The sequence below is a fragment of the Xenopus tropicalis genome, chromosome 4, assembly GCF_000004195.4.
Source record: "Xenopus tropicalis strain Nigerian chromosome 4, UCB_Xtro_10.0, whole genome shotgun sequence".
In the NCBI taxonomy this organism is placed as follows: Eukaryota; Metazoa; Chordata; class Amphibia; order Anura; family Pipidae; genus Xenopus; species Xenopus tropicalis.
The window spans coordinates 88,187,794-88,210,284 of NC_030680.2; the positions used below are offsets into that span (position 1 = coordinate 88,187,794).

Consider the following 22,491-nt stretch of genomic DNA (forward strand, 5'->3'; position numbering starts at 1 on the left):
AGATCGCTTCAGCTTGAGTTGACGAACAGATGGCCGGACATTCTCCTTCAGGATTTTTTGGTAGACAGTAGAATTCATGGTTCCATCTATCACAGCAAGCCTTCCAGGTCCTGAAGCAGCAAAACAACCCCAGACCATCACACTACCACCACCATATTTTACTGTTGGTATGATGTTCTTTTTCTGAAATGCTGTGTTACTTTTACGCCAGATGTAACGGGACACGCACCTTCCAAAAAGTTCAACTTTTGTCTCGTCGGTCCACAAGGTATTTTCCCAAAAGTCTTGGCAATCATTGAGATGTTGTTTAGCAAAATTGAGACGAGCCATAATGTTCTTTTTGCTTAAAAGTGGTTTGCGCCTTGGAAATCTGCCATGCAGGACGTTTTTGCCCAGTCTCTTTCTTATGGTGGAGTCGTGAACACTGACCTTAATTGAGACAAGTGAGGCCTGCAGTTCTTTAGATGTTGTCCTGGGGTCTTTTGTGGCCTCTCGGATGAGTTGTCTCTGCGCTCTTGGGGTAATTTTGGTCGGCCGGCCACTCCTGGGAAGGTTCACCACTGTTCCATGTTTTTTCCATTTGTGGATAATGACTCTCACTGTGGTTCGCTGGAGTCCCAAAGCTTTAGAAATGGCTTTATAACCTTTACCAGACTGATAGATCTCAATTACTTTTGTTCTCATTTGTTCCTGAATTTCTTTGGATCTTGGCATGATGTCTAGCTTTTGAGGTGCTTTTGGTCTACTTCTCTGTGTCAGGTAGCTCCTATTTAAGTGATTTCTTGATTGAAACAGGTGTGGCAGTAATCAGGCCTGGGGGTGACTACAGAAATTGAACTGAGTTGTAATAAACCACAGTTAAGTTATTTTTTAACAAGGGGGCAATCACTTTTTCACACAGGGCCATGTAGATTTGGAGTTTTTTTTCTCCCTTAATAACGTAAACCTTCATTTCAAAACTGCATTTTGTGTTCAATTATGTTATCTTTGGCTAATAGTTAACAGTTTTTGATGAGCAGAAACATTTATGCGTGACAAACATGCAAAAGAATAAGAAATCAGGAAGGGGGCAAATAGTTTTTCACACCACTGTATGTGAGTGCTTATGGCTGTATTTCTGATAAAGCTTACTTAGTTTTTACCTTTCCTTCTCCTTTAAGGATGCATAAATGCCATCTATATAAAGGAAATAAGTACAGGTATCCTTTGTTATGCCACAAGATTAAGCAGTGATGTACTGAAACAACATGAAACATATTAAACATCCATTATATCAATTTAAATGCATTTACAATTCTGTACAGTGTCAGCTGCACTACTATCACCTCTTCCAAAAGAGCCCTATACCCTGGTACCCTATAACAAAGTCTTCCAAATGTACACACATTATTGTAAAATAAAGCTGCAGAAAAAAATAAATGGCCATCTGGCTGACACAAAAATCTTTACCAAAATCTGTGCGCTTTATTGTACAGTAGTTTTAATGGTGGATCAAATGCGTTTTGGTCCTCCAAGAAAGAGTTTGTCCTAGTCTGTGCAATTCTTGTCATTTTGTTATGACCCAGCTAGACTTGAGTGTAATATGAGGAGAAAATGGTTATGCTGATGTTTCTAAGATGGTGCCTGCGCTTTCAGCATATGGGGGTAAAATTCCAAGTGTTTTAACGCCTAAAGTAGGTGGTTTTTGGAGGTATAATTGCAGCGATTTGTGAGGGACAAGCATGAAAAATCTGTGTAAAACACAGAAATAGTACTCATAGGGACTCTCTGACATTGGTGGGACCAGATTTGGTTTGTCAGAAGGAATACTTTTGCATGTAATATAGTCCTCTCCAATACTTGAAACATTCTAAACACAGTATCCAAATGGCTGAACAAGGTTCTCCTTACTGAAATTAAAAAAAAATCCAATAATATTCATATTAGAAGATAAAATCTCAAAACTTAAAAACTCAGCCCAGAAACTATCAAATTCATTCCTGTCAGCAGCAAGATGTTGTATAGCTAGCAAATGGAAAAATATAAATCCACCATTGGAACAGGAATTTCTTGATTGGATCCAGTATGTTAGATGAATGGAATTTTTAAACATCCATATGCAATGACACTGTTCAATAATATTTTGAACAACTAGGATGTATTTAAAAAAACTCAAACAATGCCCCTCACTAAATCTAACATTTTTAACCAGCTCAATCCGAAAGCCTTTCTCTTATTTACCTCATTATCAGAAATTATACTTCACCACTGCAGGATAATTTGGCAGTGCCATTTATAGTTTTCTTTTTTTCCGTTATTAGATGTTTCAACATTTTAAAGCTCACCGTAATTCCTACACTATGTTTATTCGTTGAAATGCATCTAGAGCTCTATGTGTTATTATATGCTTTGTATAACATTGCTAACTGAGAATATGTAAAATATAAAAGCTGTTTAAAAAAAATCATAAAAAGAAATTGGTGGAACCAAAAAAAAAACAGCATAAAGTGCAGGAAACGTTAAATTAAGGGATGTAAATTCAGGGTTTGACTGTATATACTATGTAAAAGAAGATTACACATTTACTGATTTTAAATCTTCCATGTGTATATACAAATAAGTTTTTGTGTGGGTGCATGCCCTGAGCCAGGAGATGATCAACTTTTTTTTATTTATTTCAGATTAAAACACAGTTTCAGGTATTTTTGTTTTATTTTTCTCAAGTACATGTTTACATTTGTTTTTTATTTGCATTGTAACCATTCATAATTATTGTTTCAGAAAAATGATGAAAATGGAAATTGCTCAGGAGAAAATATTGAATTTCCCACCACTAATCTTTATGAACTTGAAAGTCGTGTCCTCACTGATCATTGGTCCATACCATACAAAAGAGAAGAATCACTCGGAAAATGCTTGATCGCTTCCACTTACTTGGCAAAACTTGGTAAGACCCTTTTACTGACATGTACCTTTATTACATACATAAGAAGATACTACCCTAACTTATCAGGCACCCGGAAGAAGATTTTTATAGCTAAACTGCAGCCTGTGTAGATGCTGTGCTGTGTTTCTATAACAAAAGCTGATTTTTTTTTTTCTTCAGAACCTCCAAACCTTTCCCTTTGCACCTAAGTGTATAAACGTTTTTATTAGACACAAAGGACTAATTCCACTACTGGCTTTGGAAGTTCTGGCTTTTGTTACATGTACCCTGGGCATGGGATGTGTAACCATAGGTCCAGAGGTAGAGTGACCAATTATTTAATGGGAACAATAACATCCCTCTTCCTCCTTTGACTCCACTTGGTACTGGGGGGGGGGTTAACGGTTAATCTCGGCTATCACAGGTGACTAATCTCCCCAAAATGCCTTTCCACCAGCAACAAAGTGAATCGCTGGTGGAAAAGCATACGTGTCGCTTTGTTTTCTGAAGTTGTGCAAAGTTTCCTGCTTGAAGAAACCCTGCACAACTTCGAAAAACAGAGTGGCTCATATGCTTTTCCAGTGGCTATTCACATTGTTGCCGGTGGTAAAGCGTTTCAGGGAGATTAGTCATCCCCAGTAGCCAAGCTTTAATCGTGGGCCACTAATTTCCCTGTGCGCCATCAGTCAAAGGCAGTGATTTTCAACCTTCCTAATCCCGCAACCCTTTAATACAGTTCCTCATGTTGTGGTGACCCCCAACCATAAAATTATTCCTAAAACCATCGGAAATATGTGTTTTCCGATAGTCTTAGGTGACCCCTGTGAAAGGGTTGTTCAACCCCCAAAGGGGTCCCAACCCACAGGTTGAGAACCACTGGCCTACGGCTATGCTTGCTTATACTAATAAAAGCATACCACCACCTGCCACACAAAAAATAGCTGGAATATTATAACATTAAAAATAAACTCTGCACACCATAAATTGAGGGGGTGTGCAGAGTGGTTAAGGAAAAAGTTGTTAAAGGGGTTGTTCAACTTCGAGTTAACTTTTAGTATGATATAGAGAGTCATTTTCGGGACAATTTGCAATTGTTCTACATTTTTTAATATTATTTATTTTATTTTTTTTAGTTATTTCACATTTTGTTCAGCTCTCCAGTTTGGAATTTCAGCAGCTATTTAGTTGCTAGGGTCAAATTAACTTTCGCAACCAGGGAGCGGGTTAAATGAGAGGATGGTATATGAAGCATACTTAAAGTTGACTAAAAGTTGAACAACCCTGTAGAGGAGTGTGTATTGATGCAAGTTGCTTTGTGTGTAGAATTTTTATAGTTACTATTTTGGACTCTGTGTTATTAAATGCATCCCTAGATCTATTAGGGCTCATTTACTAACATTGGAGACAAACATCACTGGCATCACCGGTGATATTGCCTATAGCAACTAATCAGCAATTAGATTTGAAAGGTCACCTGCAAGTTAGAAAACAAAAGCCAAAAACTGATTGGTTGCTATGGGTGCTTAAGGTGCATGTGCTGTGAAAGCAAGAACATAATCTGGTTCTGTTACACATGCTATTGGTTGGCTACAGCAACCATGGAGCCAGAACCAGGGTGTGGTGTGGCAGGAAATGGTGCTTGACCCCCACTTTGCTATTCTATAGTTTCAAATCTGGTGCAGGGGACCTATAGTTGCAGGCAATGATGTGGTTGGCAGAAGAGACCTCTATGGTGGGGGCTATTAGTTATTTAAATTAGGACCGTTTACTCAGAGCAGCTGGCAAATAGATGTCTCTTATTTAGATACAGGTATAAGACCTGGGGTTTTCCATATAATGGGTCTTTCTGTAATTTGGATCTCCATACCTTAAATGGGTTTAACAGATAACATATCCCTGTATGAGCTGTAACTCCTACCATGCAGCCCTTATTTGTCAGAACAACTTGGCAGGTATATTCTAGCATCAGTTTTACATTCACACATAGCAGTGTTAGATTGAAAGGGTACAGTGGCAAGTTTAACATAATACTTTACAGGTTTTAGTCTCCTTTGATTTTCTCCATTAAGACTAAAGGCCCCCATACACGGGCCGATAGAAGCTGCCGCTATCGGTCCCTTGGACCAACTCGGCAGCTTATCTGCCCGTATAGGGGCAGAAACGAGCGGGCTGGCCGACCGATATCTGGCCTGAAATTGGACAGATATCGATCTGCCAGGTTAAAAGATTCAGTCGGATCGGGGGCCGCATCGGCTCGTTGATGCGGTCCCCGAACTGACTGCCCCATTGCCGCCTACATAATTGGATTTTTTTTTTTTTAACTTCAAGCTCCCCGATATCGCCCACCCGTAGGTGGGGATATCGGGGGAAGATCCGCTCGCTTGGCGATCTCGCCAAGCAAGCGGATCTTACCGTGTATGGGGACCTTAAGAGACAGCTTGTAGTACTTTGACATGAATAATGTGACCTGCTGTTTCTAACTGATAGCAGAGGTACTGGAGATAGTTTGCATGAAATTATATGTAGGCCTTTATTCTCTTTATTAATGAAAACTAAAGGGTCCAGTAGTTTAAAGTCAGAAATGATTGTGCACTATTCTGTGTTTTTACAGGAGTTTGTCAGTATCTCATTAAAAATCAAACACTAGTCACAGGTGTTTACCCAAACATTACCTCCCTCTAGCCACCCAATTTCTTATCTGTGTTGGGCTCTGGGCATCCTTAGCTGCTGAAGCATTATATAAGTGACAGCTTTTTAAAGTGATACTGACAGTTAGAAGGTTATATATTATCCCTTCCTGTTCCATTATATATTTTTGTGGACCTAGCATTTTCCCAGGGACTGCTTTGTCAGCTAGAGTACTTTGGGCTTCACTGGGAAAGTGGACTTGTCTTTTATTCTCGTTAGCTTTAAACTGACAAAATTACAATTTTTATTGTTTCAAGTTTGTTGTGTTTTTATTTGCATCTTTGCTTTTTCAAGATCTTAAATTCCAAAACTAAACGACCATTGAGGCTTTCATAATAAATAAATTAAATGCCTATAAAGTATTCAGATTTCCAAATTCAGACTTAAATATATTGAACCTTAAGTTTGCAGTAAAAGTTGATGTACTTATATTATTTTTTATTTTGTATTTGTCTGATGGCGAGGTTAAGAGTTGACTGAATAATAGACAAGGTAAATCAGACAGGGATATACTTTGATGCTGATGATAGCAGATTGTTTTGCCCTATTTCTTCGTTCACATGTCATACATGATAAATAAGAGTAGGAACTAATCTTTGTTTTACGTTTTTAAAAAAAAAATTGCAGGTATTTCAGATTCTGATGAAAACTGCAAAAGATTTATGGATAGATGTATGCCGGAAGCTTTTAAAAAGGTAATCTATTTTGTGTAAAGATTTTATTAAGGTTTATATAATTATCAACGTATACACAATGGTGTTCATGTTATACAGGCAATACAAAACTGTTAAACAGTGATACTTTACAAGAAGGAATAGATCAGTATTAGTTTAAAAATGGCTCATATTATTCTATACTAAGTCAAAGGAATTGTGCTTTGTTATAAAATGGGAAGCAAAAAGATCTAAATAAATAATAATAAATAAATATGGGTTTAGCAATGTACTATATTCAAGAAGGGTATGCATGAAGGGAAAGAAAGGGAAGGGAGAAAAAACGGGAAAGGGAAATATTATCAAAGGGAAGTGAAGAGTATCATTTTTTTATTTATAGTAGTGAGAAACACTAACAGAGCTTTCAGCTTGAATATAATATTACAAGGTAATTATTCCCACAGGAGTGTGAAATTGACATGCAACAATTTCATCATGACACAGTGATATTGATATACGCTAGTTAGGCATTTGTCTGTGCTTTTGGTTGCATTTGGAAGTATCATAGATGTTGCTTCAAACCCATATGCAATATGACATGTAAAATAAAATTAAAATATCACCAGGAAATAAATCTATTTGCATTAAATCACCAGATAGAATATTCTATAGGAAACTAAAAGTGTTAAGTACTTTTTTTTTATCATACAGTTCAGGGAGGAGATAAATACAGTTAATACGGTTCAATGCAAATTTTTCCTGATGTTTGAGTCCTATGACATTATTTTATAATATAGAGCTATTTTGCCTTCCTTGCTTTAGTTGCTGACATCCAGTGCTGTACATAAATGGGGCACAGAGATCCATGAGGGAATCTACAACATGTTGATGTTACTGGTAGACCTGGTTGCAGAGCGAATAAAACAGGAGACAATTCCTACTGGTCTTCTGGGTGTTCTTACCATGGTAATGACGTCTAAACACTAAATTAGTTACAGTACAGTTTAATATATAACATGTATTATACTAAAATGGCTATTTTTTAACTCTCTCAACTATTTATGGCAGAAAACAGTGTAAAAAAAATCCAAATTTTATCCGTATGGTATTGTATACATATGTATACATATGTATACATAATCCAGTAATGCCTATGGCAAGAATTCAAGTGGCAAGTAAATTCAGTATGTAAAAAACAACGTTGTTTTTTTCACCTTTTTACATAGCAGTGTCTGCTGCTTTTTAAAGGAATAGTAACACCAAAATATGTATTTATTTTAAAGAAATTAAACTATAATGTACTGCTGCCCTGCACTGGTAAAAGTTTTGTGTTTGTTTCAGAAACATTACTAAAGTTTATATAAACCCTGGTGTGTAGCCATGGGGGCAGCCATTCAAAGGAAGAAAAGGCACAGGTTACATAGCAGCTAACAGATAAACCCTGTAGAATATAATGGTGTCTTATCTGTTATTTGCTATGTAACCTGTGCCTTTTCTCCTTTTTTCCAGCTTGAATGGCTGCCCCCATGGCTACACAGCTGCTTATTTATATAAACTATAGTAGTGTTCCTGAAGCAAATACCCCAGTTTTACCAGTGCAGGGCAACAGTACATTATATTTCCATTACTTTAAAACACTTTCATTTTTTAGTGTTACTGTTCCTTTAAGCCATAGAATGAGTATACAGCTTGATAAATACACTGTTTTTTCAACAGTGATGGCTGGTGATCATACAAGTATATGTGGTGTAATTAATCGCTGTTTTTCTTTGCCCCCAATGGGAATTGATCTTAGGATCATATACAAGGGAATGATTTATTATTACAGAGAAAAAGGAAATATATTTGAAAAAAGTTGAATTATATATATATATATATATATATATACACAGTATATATATATCTATTGGAACTGGCCTTCCTGTAATTTGAAGCCTTTTGGATATAAGGTATTTCCTACCTCTACAGTAGAAACAAAAGTACAATCATTAAGTGGTATCTCTATAACCTTATTAATCTAAGACTAATAGGATTTTTTTTTTTGTAACCAGGCTTTTAACCCTGACAACGAGTACCATTTCAAGAATAGAATGAAAGCATGCCAGAAAAACTGGTCTGATGTATTTGGAGAAGGAAATACGTATGCTGTATCACCACCAAGTAGTATGCAAAAGGTATGTTATTAGCAATAATGCAAAAATAAATGTATCTTGAAATTGTTAAACAGCTCATGAAAGTGGCATATGTATGGCTGTGTAAAAAGCATAGCAGAAATATACTTTTTCGTATCAATTTTTAAACAGACCTTTGTTCGTAAAAGCTGGCCTGTTCAAAATACATTCAAGTGACTGCGAAGCCACAAGTCAAAATGACATAGAAACAAGCGCAATCTTAGTAAATTTTAAAACAGTCAGTAAAATTCTGATGCAAGTTTTTATGCAGCCCTTGACCTTTTCTTTCTGTACATATTTTAAAGTTAAAATTACCAGTTTTGTAAAATGTTGATGCTTGGTTCTGAAGAATATCATTTATATGTTCATAGTCCTAATTTACTACATTTATAAAGAGTACATAACAGTTTGTTTCCGGTTTAATATCCTATCATCCAATCAGATTATTGTATGTATATGCAGTGAAGTCTTGGTAGTGCCATGGAAAGAGCGGAGTATCATTTAGTATTTTGTTTTATAAATTTGCAGTCATTTTTATTGAAGTAACTAATCACTGACCCTTCCTGGGACATTCTGGTAATGTCCTGGCAGGCATTCTGTGCTCCTCTCTCTTAATCTGTTAATAGGTTAGATGCTTGCAGTCATGGCATGATTTTAGTGCAGGGGTTGTAGTTTATCATTAGCACAGTAACATTTGATATGTTGACACAAGGCTCACATTTTGATAGCAGTAAAATAAAATATCTCCTTCTGTAACATAGCAGAAGCTGTAACAAGATCAAAGAGATCATTTATAAAACAGAAACAATTTAAACCCTGTGTCTGCCCTTTCTAGAAGAATGTATAGAGTAAAATATTTTACAAGGATTCGAGATTTTGTATGTGTACAGTTAACTGTATGTGCACAAACCCCACTCAGCTTAAAGGAGAAGGAAAGTTAAAGTCACTTGGGGGTGCCAAAATGTTGTCCCGGACAATAAGCAGTTTTCTCCTAACGGGCACCAGCCCGGGGTACAAGGTAAGCAATTAAAGTCACTTGGGGGTGCCTAACATTTTGGCACCCCCAAGTGACTTTGACTTTCCTTCTCCTTTAACGTCCCTTTATTAATTACATTACTTTTCAGTACTGTCCTTATACACTGCACTTTGCACTGTGCATTTGATTACACAGCACAGCAGAATCAGCCAGCATTTTGGTGCAAAGCAGAGTGTGTTGATCTCAAGTTCTTTTGTCATTTGGATGACCACAACTTTGCACCTGACTTAAAGGGGATGTTCACCTTCAGACAGTAGTGTGAGTTTTGAACAGCCCCTCTTTGGGGAAAAAAAATTGTAATTCATCTTTATTATTTAAAATGTTTAGTCTTGATGCTACAGTCCAGGATCTCAACCCTGCTAAAATTCATCCAGCTTCGCTTTCTGTGTAGGGGATTCCCCAGACAAGGTCTTGGCAAGCAGCCAAATAAAAAAAGTTCATACTGAATTGGTATCGCTATGCTTCATTTGCATATATTTGATACCATTGGCTGGAAAGATTCAGCCAATGGTATCCATGAACTAAACATTTCAAATAATAAAGATGAATTACAAAAATGTTTTTCCTGACAGGGGCTCATTAAATTCAGACTATTTTCTGAAGGTAACATCCCCTTTAACTTAGCCTTTTACGCGGTAATGTAATAAAAGGCACTAAGTTTGCCCAGGAGTAGAAACCCATAGCAAACCAATCAGCATTTTCTTGTCACCAGTTTAAAAGCAAGCATCTTATTGGTTGCTGTGGGTTAATGCTTCTGGGCAAACTTAGTGCCTTTTGTTACATATGGTGTAATAGTGTTTTTCAATAAATGCCTTCATCATTGGTAAGGCTCCATACAGATCCTTTCTGATCCATGTTAGTGCTGGGCATGTCAAAAGGGCTGTTGCTCTGAAGGATAGTTGCCCATAGCCCAGTTACTATTCTCTCTTCTGTCTGTCCATTCAAAAGATGGGGACTGGCTGGCATTATATAGTGTAAGGCAGTGATCCACAACCAGTGGCTGATAAGCAACATGTTGCTCCCCAACCTCTGTGCTTATTTTTAAATTTCTGACTTTTTAGCCTTTTGTAGTCTGCCAGTCCATATTAGGCTACCAAATAACCAATCATGGCCCTTATTGGTCACTCCTAGGAGCTTTTTTCATGCTTGTTTTGCTCCACAATGTTTTTCATATCTAAATGTTTTTGACGGGTAAAAAAGATTGGGAAACCCTGGCATAAGGTGATGAGTGTTGCCAGCTCTCTTGAACATCCTGGTAATGCAGGAAGTGTAAAATTTGTTGATAGTACCATAGATTTTAGGGAACTTTTTTTTTTTTTAATTTTTATAATGGTAATGTAGATGTGTAAAATAAAGGTGATGTAAACCCTAGAATCATATTTAATTATGATGAAATTTAAGTTTAATTTAAGCAACTTTCCAGTATGGAAATGGCATCATTTGTACTGCATATATCCACACGCTTGCCAGTACATTATTACATTTTCCTAAAGCAAATAGCAGCTTTCACCCGGTGGCCATTTTTCCTATGATACATAATCAGATACATTTAAATCTGCAAGCAGCATACACACACAGACCCTTATTCAGCATACATTTCATCAAGAATACAGGCTCACACAGGCACAACTGTCTTTGATAAAAGTTCTGCTTTGTTTGAGCACTGTAATGGTAAAGCTGAGCTCAGGAGAAAAAAATTGAAGCTGACAGCTAGAGCTGAGTTTCTATGAGAACCAGCAATGCCATCTCTTTACTGGCTGCTAGACTGGGGGACGTGTTTAGTAATCTGAGCTTAGAACAACTGAGCATGCCCACAAGCCAATAGCCAAAGCAAATTCCTGAGGGAGGGGGCCGAGTGGGTTACAGGAGGAGACGGAAATTTAAGTGATTATGGAGATGTTGCAGCCTTACTATTAACCTCTGGACAACCAGTGTGGCAGGTATTGAAAGATTTCAAAGAGGCTGTTCACTGATTACATTTTTGTGTATGGGGTTTACATGTCCTTTAAGTCATAACCAGGAGTTCAGAAAGGGACAAATACTGCTTTTAATTGCAGTTACACTTAGAAATTTTGAATAGTAATAACATTTATTTCTAATTAATGTTCATTTAAAACTTGCTTAGCATTATATTTTCTATCATTAGGTAAAATTGTACTTTTTGGGTTTACATCCCCTTTAAATTTAAATACAGTATTTTGATTTTGTATTATAGTTAATTGCATCCAAATTAAAGAAAACAATTTTACTATTGCAAAAAATATTCCGCTGCTAAATTTTTGTCCGTTAACTGTCTATTAACAGATTGGCAACTCTGCTAAAATATCTTTTTTTTTTCCTCAGGAACCTCATGGCTGGCTTGTTGATTTAGTAAACAGGGTATGTTTTCATTTTTAGCCATCCTGCATACTGTCTGCCTTTCAAAATTTCATGTAACTGTCATAATGAGCCTGATATTTACTCCTTATTTTTCAGTTTGGAGAGTTAGGTGGCTTTTCAGCAATTCAGTCTAAGCTAAATTCTGAAGATATTGAACTTGGGGTGAGTATATACAATCTATAATCTCAATATTGTTTTTTGCAAACTTTTTTTGAATGAAGCAGTGGTTTTGCTGTTTAGGAATTATCAACTTTAAAGGAAAAGGAAAGGTAAAAACTAAGTAAGCTTTATCAGAAAGGTCTATGTAAATACAGCCATAAGCAAAGAATCCTTTATCAAAAGAAACACAATTTCTTGTCTCCTTTTTTGTAAACATGTTCTTAGGGTATCTGACTTACACTCTCAGAAAAATTCCACATTCCAGTTGCCAGCACAGGTCTCTCCTCTTTCCCCTCTCCTGCTCCCCCCTCCCATAAGAATTCATAAAACTCACTCCCCCCCACCCTAAGGAATGTGTAATCTGAGCTATAATGGCTAAACTGCAAGCAGGAATCTATGAAGACCAAGCTAAAATGGCAACTGCAATTTTAAACAGAGAAAGCTTCTAGGGCATTCTAGGTGGCACTAATGTGGCGAATCTGTTGGCAGTAAAATGCCAAAATGACTTTCTTTCTCCTGTAAATTATGAGCAACAGGGTACTGAAACACTTTTAATTTTGATTTTACAATTTTCTTAGTGATCCTGCTGGCTAAAATCTACTTTATTTTCTGGTTAAATGCAGCCTAGATGCATGGTAGGATTATTATTAAAATACAGAGATCTAGTCAAAATATCCAATGTTCTATTTCCCTTTATGGCCATTGCCCACAGGTAAATTAGTCGCCCAGTAGCCAGTAAACCGTGGGCCACTAATCTCCTCATATGCGATGGCCCTTAAGGGGGATGTATTGCATTTTTTTTCTCAAAATAGATTATTGGAGAGCTATTTTAGCAGATTAAACTAAGAGATGCACTATATTTTCCACAAAGATCAATTTAAAGTTCTTACATGCGAGTTACAAGCATGCAAGCTACAGGATACTTCTAAAAGGATTAGTTCATCCTTAGTTGTAAAAATATATTTTTTTAAAAAGGTGATTGCAGCATTTATATGTTTTTAGTACTCCAATGTGCAGAAAAATACTTCACATTTAAAATTAGCAGTTTGAAGCATGACTCAATATTGCTTAAATCCTGAAATGGTTTGCATCTTTTTACAATTAATAGTTTGAGCTTGGTATTTATCAGTTGTAATTTTTTATAATTTTATTTTGTTTCTCTTCCTAGGCTGTATCAGCACTGGTTCAACCACTGGGTGTATGTGCAGAATACCTCAATTCCTCCACTGTACAGGTACTTGCCTGCATTATATGTAGCAATTTATATAATGACTGACCTTTTATTCTCAACTTTCTTTTTTAATTATAAATCCAAGGGGACAGCTTAATATGTAAATATAGGAATGCATGGTAACCAAGTGTTATTTCTGTGGTTTGCTTTTTTGTTTTTAGAGGTGTTATCAAATAATGTTACTATTTTGTAATGCTAGCTCGCTCACCTTTCAGTTAATTTTTAGTCATAAAATAAATGTTCTATTGTTACCAACTTTGGTCTTTTTCCTTAATTTGCCACATTCTGCCTCTTTCCATCTTTCACTGGCTTAAGCAAAACTAGTTACAATTATACTGTTACAGTTACTTTTTATTACTTGTCTTTCTATTTAGGCTCTTTCTTATTCATCTCCCAACCACTGTCTGATTGCTAAGGAAAATTGAACCCTAGCAACTGACGGACAACTGTAGAAATTAGAAACCAGAAAACTGCTTTTTAACAGCACAAAATAATTAAAAAAACAAAAAAAATAAAAAATGAGGATCAGCTGAAAATTGTCTCCGAATATCACTGGTTCCATATTTAAATTTTAAAAAAAATTATAATCGTTCTTTACCATGCTGTGAACTGAATTGTACAAAGATTACTGTCTTTTGGGTATGTAAATACTAAATGTTATTTATAGTCTGTATTCTTTTGAAGGTGCAACATGGTTGGATGCATTTTACAGCTGTAACCCTGAAAAATTGTATTTTGGATACTCTTTAAAGGAGAAGGAAAGTTACAATCACAGGAGGGTGCCAAAATGTTAGATCCCCCAGTGATTGTAATTATTTACCTGAGACCCCTGGGCGGTGCTCTTGTTAGCAGGAAACTGCACTGGCCCAGGGTATCTGTGACAAAGCAATCCCCTTCCATCTATCTTTGTTCTTCTGAATGCTAGGGCCAGTGCATGTGCAGTAGGGTAGAAATGCAGACTTTCTTGTTAAAGTCCAGCTTTTCACTCTACTGCTAGTGTGCATGCGGCACGAAGACAAAAGAGAATTGCTCAGTCACAGAACCCCAGGCCACTGCTGTTTTCTGCTCACAGGAACACTGGCACGGAGTATCAGGTAAGTGATTGCAATCACTGGGGGAGTGATTGTACGCACCCCTCAGTGAAGGTAACTTTCCTTCTTCTTTAATGGCAAGTATTGACGTTGCCTTTAATGTAAAGGTGAACTACCCCTTTAAGAGAGCCAAGTATTCCGCTTTTACTGCCTTTAAGGAAACAATAGGGATTTGTCACTTATGCTGTTTGTTTATGTTATAAATATACTTTGATATAATATTTCCATTCATAAGACAAATTTATAGAGAATAACCTATTAAGCTGAACCAAGCTTTGGGCACCAACTCACATATAGGGCAAAAGTAAAGCTATATGCTGTGAGCCACATCCAAGGCTAGTCAGGACTTCTTCAACCAGGCTGAATGACATCCGACTGATTCGCAATGAAATTTGCATGCATTGACCAATAGGTTGTATTCTTTATTGTGTTTGTTAATGCAGCCAATGTCTTTCTGTGTAAGGGTGTCTTAACAAAGATTTTTTTATCAGGAAAAGTTTTTGGTGATAAAAAATGGAGAACTGTTGCAAATTATGGGAATCCCACTTGAGCATGGCACAGGGACGCTGCTGTCTGAATATTTAGGTGGGGTGTTTTTAGCTGACGAGTAAACCCATGTGGCCAAATCACTGCACACTTAAAGGAACGGTAACACCAAAAAATTAAAGCGGACCTGTCACCTTAAGAAATAATTTCAAATTGTTTTCTATCGTGTTTGTCAAGCAAAATAAACTTTACTTACACTATATAAATTATTTTAATCTTATTTTCTTCAGCCTTGGAATTCAAAATTGCAGCAAGCAGGCAGGGGCCATATTGTGGACACTGTTATCAAAGCAAGCATTGTATCCTGCCAAAATCTTGTTTCTGTGCCAGTATGGGGGGACCTGAGGCCCATGTCCATTCACTGGTTACACAATTACATGATGAGGAGGGAGGGGGAATGTGAGGAGAGTAGCAACATCTAAGAAGTTCTGAATTGAAAGTGAAAGTAACTGTCTGCCCCACCTCTATGCCTAAGGCATAGAGGCGGGGCAGGCGTTATATGATTGACAGCTAGGATTTTAAAATGCCTTTATAATGGGTATGGATGTGGTAATAAAAAAATTATTTTGGGTTTCATGTTTAATTTGAAAAGGGCTTTTATTATACAGCTTTTTATATCTGGGTGACAGGTCCACTTTAAAGTAATAAAAATATAATGCACTGTTGCCCTGCACTGGTAAAACTGGTGTGTTTGCTACAGTAACACTACTATAATTTATATAATAAGCTGCTGTGTAGCCACGGGGGCAGCCATTCAAGCTGAAAAAAAGGAGAAAAGGCACAGGTTACATAGCAGATAACATATAAGTTCTGTAGAATACAGTAGTGTTTTATCTGTTATCTGCTATGTGCCTGTGCCTTTTTTCCTTTGAATGGCTGCCTCCATGGCTACAAAGCAGCTTATTTATATAAATTATAGTAGACTTTCTGAAGTAAACACACAACTTTTACCAGTGCAGGGCAGCAGCACATTATATTTTAGTTACTTTTAAAGACTTTCATTTTTTGGTGTTACTGTTCCTTTAATACAAATTCAATTTTCTCCCCAGCTCATCAGCATATTTTTATAAACTTTTTAAAGGTTATGGCTGGCTAAAGTGCCTTTTCCCCCATGCAGCTTATTTTTTATCCCCTGGGCTGTGCATTTTGCTACAAAACACTGCAATGGTCGAGAGTCAAGAGTCAAAGGGACTGTAAGAGTCAAAAGGACTTTTACGTAACATCTGTTAAAAAGGATACAATAAGCATTTCTCTGCAAATGTTATATACTTGTTGAGAACTTAATCTCATAATTTTTTGTTTCAGCCTATGCTAGATCGTGTAATACACAAGATGATTAAGTATGTACAGAGTGTAGAAGAGAAGGACCTTAAGGACAAGGTAATTTGTTAAGAACATCTTCAGTCTGTATGTAACTGAAAATGAATGGCAGCACAAAGCTGATGATACCAGCAGTTAAATTTTGAGTTATTTTACAAAACAATGTATGCAGAGTTTAGCTGCTATAATGCTATAATGTCTTTGCATTGATTCCAAAGAAAATAGGTTCTCAAAGCAAGTTCACAATTGCTTTCACTGTTCTAGTATTGTCTAACCCTAAAATATACTATACTACAGCTCCGCTTCCGGATTTGCACTGGTTCAATCTGGTGGCAACTGGGAGATTTTTGTTTTAAATTTTTTTTATTTTATCAATTATTTTGGCATCCATGGGTGTATGTGTGTGTATATATTTGTATGCTCAAAATCTAGTGATAACTACATTTTTGTTTTTTGTTCTCTCAGAGGTTGGTTAGTATCCCAGAACTTCTGTCTGCCATCAAATTACTATGCATGCGCTTCCAACCTGACCTAGTCACAGCAGTTGATGACCTGCGACTGGATATTTTGCTCCGCATGCTGAAGTCTCCACATTTCAGTGCAAAAATGAATTCGCTAAAAGAAGTAAGTCTAATGTTTTAATGCAGTTGTCATATATAAGGAGAAGGTGTTTTCCTCCACTTCAGTTCATTCACCTGCAATTTTGACCAAATTATTGTTGAGTTAGCAATTTGAAGGTACACCAAGTAAATTAAATCCTCTAAGTCCCACTAGACAGACGCATGTGAAGTACAGTAAAGGGAGGGCATTTTCTAAACCAGTGCTGTCCAACTTCTATGGTACCAAGGGACGGAATTTTTCTGGCCTACATGGTGGAGGACCGGTATTGGAAACCAGTTTTGACCACTTCCCTTTTTTAAACCACACCCGTTTTATCACATGACCATACCCAACAGGTATAGGCGTCTGTCGGTAGGGGGACCGCATAAACAAGCCGACGCGGTCCCCGATCCGACTTTTAAACCTGGCTGACCGATATCTCCTCGATTTCAGGCCAGATGCCGGTCGGTCAGGCAGGCCGGTCGTTAGTGCCCATACACAGGCCGAATTGGGACCATAGTGTCTGCTGTCAAATGTTTTTTTTTTTTAATTAAAATCTGTGGGCCTACTGTGTTACTATTGATAAAATGTAAATATAAGTATTAAATACTAGTATTTCTGTGTGGGCACACCTGAAAAGTCACATTATAGTTTGCATGTCACATCAGAAATCATATATATTTTTTATCGTACTATAACTTTCTATGACCTATAATAATTTAATATAATTATTTGATAGATTTGTTGAAAGGTTATCTAAATAGTAACCTTTTTCTAAGATTTTCCTATATCAAGATTTGTTTTAGAAACCCTTCAGTTCTGATACAGATTTATGAAATATTAAAAATCAGCGATTTACAATAATAATAGAAGCAAAATGTGTAGTATTAAACAATAGTAATTTATTGCATTCCAAAAAGGCCCTTTTAAATACACAGCATAGATACTACTTTGGTGCATTATAATAAGCTGGTGAAACTTTGTTGTGTAGGATTTAAGGCGAAGACACATTGAGCTACTAGTAGCAGCTACTGTTGTGGCTGCTAAAATAGGCAATGCTGATAATTTACTGATAATTGTCTCTACATGTGTTTTAGCCAGGGCAATTCTCAGTATTGTCTATGGCGGTATTTTCTGGTGTTCAGTAGCTGTTAAAAAGTAGCTGCTACTAGTAGCTCCATTTGTCTTGACCCTTACAATCTGTTTTGCTTGTATCACTTGTGTGTGCACCTGAAGAAGTCTGTTCAGCTGAATCATGTAGTGAAATTACGTCTCCACAAATAAACAACACTGTTATGAAGCAAGATAGCTTTCTAGGTCATTGGTCTACGCATTTGCATTATAATAAGGTAATTTATTACAATAATGGGCATAGAAGCAAGCAAAATTGGTGTCTGTTTTTAACTTATTCCTAACATATACAGATCACTTATATTGTTCCGTTGCTGTGAGAAGAAGGGCATGTTTTTAAAAAATTAATTAAAAATCCCATAAGACTAATCAACAAGAGCTTCAACAGTATCCATGAAACAGGTGCTGTGTGGGATTTAATGAAATAACTGGATACTGTGATTCCCGTGTATAAATTGGCTTTGAAGCAGCAGAAAAGAAAACTTTGTTAAAAAAAATTTTTGTTCTTGAAATTCTGTGGGATGATGCTTTAATTGGCATACATAAATACTGCACAGTACTTTAGAGTGTGTCTTGCTTATTACCCAGTATTATCATCAAAGTTTAATCATTTGTTTAATTGAAGCAAAATGTCTGAGTTTCATGTATTTTTTCCTTCAAGGTAACTAAACTGATTGAAGACAGCACTCTTTCAAAATCTGTAAAGAATGCTATAGATACTGATCGACTACTGGACTGGCTTGTAGAGAATTCTGTCCTATCGATAGCATTAGAAGGTTTGTATATATAAATAAATATATATTTATTTATTGTATTTGTGGCACTAGCATGGTGGCTTTGACTGAATTGACAATAGTGTGTGTGAATGTGATAGAGGCTGTAGATTTTAAGCTCCTTTGGCACAGGGACTGATATATAATCTTTGCAAAGCACTGCTATATAAATAACAGGAAATAATCTAAATAAATAATACTAATATGGCAAGGCTGATAGCTAGGGTATGTTAGATGGATAGGCAGATCGCTAAGGTAGCTTAGATGGCCACATACATACTTGGGTGTCATGCTTTAGGGCCATGGCAAAGAAGATTTGTTGTCATTGGGAAATCTGTGCTACTTACGGGTGACAAATCTGCAATAACCTAACCATAACTTCAGGACACCACATGTAAAACACTTTATATATGGCGATCTGCCTTCTGCATTTTTTGTGATAAGGCCTGATTGCTGTATGTAAAGTTCTTTATGTGTGGTAATCTGAATTTTAGGGAAATTAAAGGAAAAAATGACAAACTGTCTAAGTATCATTTATTGATATAGTACTTGCATGTTTTCATTGTATTTTACAGAGATTGTTTATCATTCACATCAGTCTGTGCCCCAGTGGGGTTAAAAATGTAAAGTAGTGATGGTTGCATTGGATTACTAGACAAGGAGCAAACTTTAACCTCTGGTTCCCTATTACAGTCAGGGTCTGTTAAATGAGGTAGTCAGATAACATGCCTGTATGTTTTAGAGTGTCAGAAGAAACCTGACTACTCAAATAGTGCTTAAAATAGAGAGCTATTTGGTCATATGCTTATGTGCAACAGAACCACGGACTGCTGCATCTGTCTTGTTTAAACATCTGTAAATAATGGACCAGTTCCACTGTTACAGCTAACTGATTTGTGGTATGCTCTGTGTGTGTCCCACCATGGTTGGTGTTTGGCCCTTAGCATCACTAGGTTTTAGCAGTTGAGAAATGCAAATAAAGCAGATGGGACAAATTGTAGGGATGATTGTAGGTGATTTAGTGTTTAGTAGTAAATATCAATGGTTTTCTTATCTGTGCATATTATACACACTATATGCAAGAGCTTCAGGTCTTTTTTTGCCCTGGATAAGAGTGCTATCTTTTGATTCCCCCAAATACCTGTTTTCCCTAGAGATGGTTCTCTTGATTTCTTAAAGGGGACCTGTCACCCAGACATAAAAATCTGTATTATAAAAGTCAAATTAAACATGAAACACATTTTGTTTTTAATTCATACCTGGTGTAACTCATTTACAAAAATCTCAGCTGTCACTTATATTTTGCTTTTCCTGCCACTTTCCCTGGGGCGCAGTAATTACTTTGACTTTCATTTCGGTACTTCCTTGATGTCACTGCATCAACCTTTTCCCCTCACTGTCTATAAGTCTGCATGGGTACGGTTATCAGGTCTCATTATCTGGTGTATGCATGAAATTCGAGATAATGCAAAGCTTTCCATATTAATAGTTAACACAAAATGACAAATTTATGTAGTGTATGGAAAGTTTGTTTTGCTTGACTAACACAATAAAATAACATTTGGAATTATTTCTTGGGGTTAAAAGTCCCCTTTAAAAGAACTTTAACATGGGAGAAAAATCTTATTATATATAGTTGCTGTCTCTGTGAATACCTGTTGTTGATTAGCCACAGTAATCACTAGACATCACAGGATGTCTGTTTTAGTTGACCATAATATAATGGTTACATACCATGCAATAATTAGTATGAGTGGGGGCAAATTTAAAGGAAAACTAAAGCTTAACTAAAGAAATAGGCTAGAAATGTTGCACATTATGTTTTGTGCTTCTGTACCAGCTCAAGGCAACCCCAGCCCTTTAGCAGTGAAGATGTGTAGCTTCCCATCTGCTTTTCTGCTGATTCGCTGCACATGCTTTGTGCTGCTGTCAGTTACTGAACTTAAGGATTGACGCAGAATATACTGCATATAAAAATTATAAATGTCACAATATATGGCAGATTAGATTTATTCAGATTTGCATTACATGGTAGTTCTAAAACCAATGTAATGGGCACTAGAATTTAATAATCAGCCCTGTAACATCAGTTTATATAACAAGCCAACCTCATTTTCTGCTCAATAACTTGTAACAACCCCTAAACTTAGCTTTTCAACAGCTAATCAGAGCAAGCTGAGCATGTAAGTGTCACAGACACTTTCCAAGATGGGGTGCTTCTGTGACAACTGTGAAGGTCCGGATCATTGCTGCTACTGAGATGCTGAAACTTTAGACTGGTGCAGTAAGTTCAGTATATAAAATATGGCATTTTAAGCTATATTCAGTATTAGGGTTTAGTTGTCCTTTAAAGTTGTTTGGTTTTTATTTTAGGGGGACACAGGCAGTGGAGGGTTAAATGCACCTTTCGGGAGGAAAAGACACTAAAAGAACAAGGTCTTGACAGTCCTCCCAGGGGGTTGGTACCTCCCTTCTATCTTATTTTGTTATAAGAAGGTGAACACACCTTTTATTTTGTTTCATGTCCAGGTCTGGCAGGGATTGTGTTATATCCCCATTACAGGAGGGCAGCCTCTTACTTCACATTGTGCCTCCGGAATGGGAAATAATTCACCTGGTGCCAATTTCTGTGCAAAATCTAAGACTTCCTTCCTCCATACTCCCCCTCTCCCCACTCCCTTGGCTGCCACAAACTGACTTCAGGTGTGGTCTTTCCTCCAGTTGTAAGATCTAGGCTGTGCTCTGTCCTGGTCTCCTTTCTAACCTGTACCCACTGCTGTGCCTGGTTTTCCTCTAGGCCTCCTGCACCTCTCTGCGCCACCTATTTCCTCCATACTTCTCAGCCACCCCCTGTCACCCCAAATACTAATGGTAGTACTATGCCTGAACCCTTTTGGGCTCATGAGCTGTGCACACTGTTGCTTTATTACAGGGGTATCATGTTCTGACAAGGCCCCTACTTTCAAGGACATTGCCCAAAGTTCCTGCCTAGTTCTTTGGTAGACAGACACAGAAATCTACGTTTAGAAAAATCTAAAGATTTCTTCACCCCTCAAACTGGGTGGGTAGTTTCTTTAAATTCCAGAAGGTGTCCCCACCTTTTATCCCCCACTTTTTCCCAGGATACTCAAGAGGGTCAGGACACTACTAATTGCAATGCCACGTAGGGCTACAGCTCACTTCACTAGGTCGTTGGCTGCAAGCCACTGTGAAGGCTCGGGAGTAATTAACACAGAAGTAATTATTTTTTCTCTTCATTCAAAGGGGGACACAGGCACACCCTTCCAGTGCTTAGTTAATAAATTGTCTGTCTGTAAATGCCTCTCTATCGGGGTGTTTAAGGTGCATTCCTTTGGGTCAGTCTCTAGTGGGAGTCACTGTTGGATCCTCCCTTTCTTTCCTTTCCTGGATATCATATACTTAGCTATTTTGTAGAGAGAGAAAGGGCAATTTAGCTCAATGGATACAATTTATGGTTATAGTTATTTTTTTCCTAGCCTGCTAGGAAGATGTGGGTTGGCCCCTTTGGCAGGCTGTAAAGACCTTGTTCTTTTAGTGTGCTTTCCTCGCAGAAGCTGGATTTAACACTCTAGTGCCTGTGCCCCCTTAATGAGGAGAGAAAAGAATTTTACAGGTAAAACAAAAATCCCTCTTTTATTTACAAAAACTATATGTACGGGATATATTTTCCACTGGTTTGTTTTTTTTATTACACACTTTAATTTACCGTTAATAAAATCTCAAGGGACATCAACCCTTTTACCTGCAAAAAGAAATATGCTCTGCATTATGAATGTTAGTCATTGTA

General features: G+C 37.0%; 1 protein-coding gene across 1 annotated transcript in view; it reads left to right on the forward strand.

The window, feature by feature from the left end:
• usp24 (ubiquitin specific peptidase 24) overlaps nt 1-22,491 on the forward strand; it is a 100,877-nt gene that overhangs the window by 11,882 nt on the left and 66,504 nt on the right. The window contains exons 2-11 of the mRNA XM_002931607.5: nt 2,761-2,926; nt 6,221-6,288; nt 7,069-7,212; nt 8,298-8,420; nt 11,797-11,832; nt 11,929-11,994; nt 13,160-13,225; nt 16,165-16,239; nt 16,645-16,803; nt 18,572-18,686. Of these exons, the coding sequence (XP_002931653.2) occupies nt 2,761-2,926; nt 6,221-6,288; nt 7,069-7,212; nt 8,298-8,420; nt 11,797-11,832; nt 11,929-11,994; nt 13,160-13,225; nt 16,165-16,239; nt 16,645-16,803; nt 18,572-18,686 (1,018 nt within the window). The remainder of the gene's footprint in view (nt 1-2,760; nt 2,927-6,220; nt 6,289-7,068; nt 7,213-8,297; nt 8,421-11,796; nt 11,833-11,928; nt 11,995-13,159; nt 13,226-16,164; nt 16,240-16,644; nt 16,804-18,571; nt 18,687-22,491) is intronic.